The sequence below is a fragment of the Temnothorax curvispinosus genome, unplaced genomic scaffold (assembly GCF_003070985.1).
Source record: "Temnothorax curvispinosus isolate PA1 unplaced genomic scaffold, ASM307098v1 QBEX01005555.1, whole genome shotgun sequence".
Classification (NCBI taxonomy): Eukaryota; Metazoa; Arthropoda; class Insecta; order Hymenoptera; family Formicidae; genus Temnothorax; species Temnothorax curvispinosus.
Window position 1 is genome coordinate 10,352 of NW_020215335.1, and position 3,184 is coordinate 13,535.

The 3,184-nt window shown below is 41.7% G+C and overlaps 1 protein-coding gene across 1 annotated transcript; it reads right to left on the reverse strand.

The window, feature by feature from the left end:
- Window positions 1–1,643: 1,643 nt before the first annotated feature.
- Window positions 1,644–2,573, reverse strand: LOC112454947 (extensin-like). The gene is made up of 2 exons (XM_025016601.1): window positions 2,142–2,573; window positions 1,644–2,042 (listed from the first exon to the last, which is right to left on the reverse strand). Exons 1-2 carry the CDS (start codon window positions 2,571–2,573, stop codon window positions 1,644–1,646), a joined length of 831 nt encoding a protein of 276 aa, XP_024872369.1.
- Between the last annotated feature and the right edge of the window lie 611 nt (window positions 2,574–3,184).

Below are 3,184 nucleotides of genomic sequence, written 5' to 3' on the forward strand. Positions count from 1 at the left end.
TTAAATATTCGCAGAAAAATGCAGGATATATAACTCGATTCTCGTAATAAAAGCGCGATATACTTTTCATCGACGTTACGTTATTCTCGTCTCATTTGTCTTCTTTTGTGCGGCATGTAATTAAATATCGTCAACTGATGTACGTGTAAACTGTATAACGGACGTGTACACCGTTGAAAGTGTTTTAATATATCAAGTGCGCAATGTGCTTTTGAATAGAAGAAAAATTATACTTTTCCGCGATGTTGGAACGATATATTTTTTCCAGCGTCGTACGACGAAATCATCCTCGTTGAATTAAGAGATATAATATTAGACCGTGGCAAATTTATAACGGTGGATCGAACGACGTTTTATTTCAGGAACTCGTTAGCGAAATGTCTCACGTCACGCAACTCTGTTCGTTTTCTCTACGTGCATCTATATATAGTAAACAAAATTGAATATACGTAAGATAAATTAATATACGCGCACATAAATTTATAGATATAATATGAGAACGTAATTATATAAGGACTGTGCTATATAAGAGTGTTATTTTCTCAGAATTTTTGGTTTTCTGTTTATTCGTCGAATAAATACATATCGTATATACGGAAGAAATAACATTGTGAAAAAAGCTATTCGTGAGCGTAAAACAGATTGCAAAATTAACGTAAAGATTATTGTTTCTGTATTTCTTCGAGTACTTGACATAATGGAAAATGAGAATTTTGTCGCGAGATTCGCTTCTGCTTGGTTAAGCAGTGTATTCTTCGGCGAGTCTTCGTTTGTGAAATTAATTATACGCGTGTATTTAAAGATTGAAATCTTGATCGGTACAACTAACATAAATTGGAATTAATTTTCATTACTTGAAGAAAATATATCGGAAAATAGATGTTTATTATCGTTGGACCAATAGCGATTGTTCCATTGTAAAAAAATTTGTTCAAAGCTGTCCATTTTTTAAATTAACTACGAATTAACTACGAATATAATGTTATTTTAAACTACAGTTCTACTCTTCGTTATCTAAAGTAATATAATCGAAAACTAAAATTAATTTTTATTATTTAACGAAAGTAAAAATATATCGCGAGAGAAAACACAATTTTTTTTTCAAATATTTAATACCGTCGAAGCGCCAGCGACTATTTTAGTTTATAAAAATAATATTTTAAACTTTAATGATTTTTAATATAGTTGAAGCGTAATTGATAAGTATTTGAAAAAGTATGGTTACATTTTTATCAGTTTAATCAATCAATCAATATATTTATTTGTTTTTCGGAAATAATTTCCCATTACAAAGGGGTTAGGCACAGCCATAATTAAAATGTAACAAAAATAATAATTTTTCCTAATTGCCTTACAATTACAATGCGATATAAGTAGTATTGTCAGTTTAACTAGCCCAGTAAAACGACTCGTATATAATTGTTGAAAAAAAAATAAAAAAAACGGATCGCCGCAAAACCGACGCGAACAAGATCCGCCGCAACACCGCGTCTGAAAAATAAAAAACATAACAAATAAATACAATGTTTTTATTAAAAATAAATAAATTTTTGTGTGTAAGATATCGCGATCTATTAATAATTTGACACGTAGCCGCATGTTGCGTACATAGAGTGGTCGACATCTTTACCTACCCTTTTTTTTCAATAAGGCGGCATATGATGGAAATACGGCGGCGCCGTCCCCGGCGCGTATCCGGCGCCCGGCGGGAAGTAACTTGGCGGCGGCGCGGTAGCGCCCGGCGAAAAGTACCCCGATGGTGGCGTCGGGGGTAAGTATGGGGGAGGGGCATAATATTGCACCGACGGCGGCGCAGCAGCTGCAGCAGCAGGTGGCATCATCGGAACGTAATATATCGCGGTCGACGACGGAGCAGTGGACGCCGTCGGTTGGGATCCGCCTGATGATGACGGAGGCGGCGCCTGCGACGACGTCGATGGCGGCTGCTGCTGCTGCTGCTGCTGGTCGCCCTGACCGGGCGTTGACCGGTACCTCGTCGGTCTCCTCGTCGTCGGTGGCGCCTTTTCGTTGCGCTTGTTTGTCTGAAAAAATTTGTAAATTACAAACAAATTAAATAAATTTAAGTGCTCTCCCCCCCCTTTGCGCTGTGGAGAATTATTAATTTTTAACCGTTAACGTACTCTGCGCGGCCTCTTTCGTGGCTTCTCAGTGGGACTGTCCCACTGAGTGTGCCTTCCCATGGTTCCGGGCTTCGCAGGCGGCGACGCGGCCCAAGTCTTGGACGTCGGCTGCGACGTCCTGCTTATTGTCGACGGTCTCAGGATCTTCTTCGACTTCGGCGATTTCTGCCACTGCGTTTGCTTGGACACCATTACCACCGGCTTTGTCGCAGCCGCCGGTGTCGTCGAGGTGGTGGTAATGGTGGTCGTCGACGACGACGTCGTTGGACCCTGGCGGCACGCTATTGGCAAAGTCGGGTCCGAAAAAAACAAAGACAACGGCGTCGCAGCCGACGTCGTTGCCGCCGATGTTGTCGTCGTCGCGGTGATCGTCGACGTCGTTGCCGCCTCGGGTTCCGTCGACGACGAAGACTTGCTTCCGTAAGAACCCATTGTTCACAATTGAAATAATTATAGCGAATCTCGCGCGGCTGGCCGTTTCGGCGGTCTGGCTACGTGTGGCGCGGTTACACGTTACACCTAGGCGCGTACTGTCTTATTCAGACGCGCGCTATCCCCACCCTCTTCTACCGCGGGCGCCAGGCGGTCGCGTCGCGTGTCGCCTCGATCATTCGAGATCCCCGATACACGTGTGCGTACACTACACCTTAAGGAAATGGAAAAATTATATCTTATGCTTATACGTATTACGCGTTGTGCAAAAGCCCGTCCGCCCGCTTTTTTACATTGCAATCTATATAGTTACGCTAGCGTTCGTATACTACAACTATGTATATATGAATGTTACTGAACCTCTGCGATTAATCTCGCGCGCCGTGTAATCTCGCAGTCATTCGTTGGAAAGTAAAAGATACGTAAGCATTTTTAAATTTGACGAGATTCGACAAGCTCGAGTTATTTTCCAATAGACCGACGTTTGTCAAATTTATAGCTAACGTTTACGAGATTGCGAAAACTTTATTAAATTTGAAATTGCGATTGACGATGCGTACGCCATGTCTGTCTATCTCTCTTCCTCTCTCTCTCTCTCTCTCTCTCTCTCT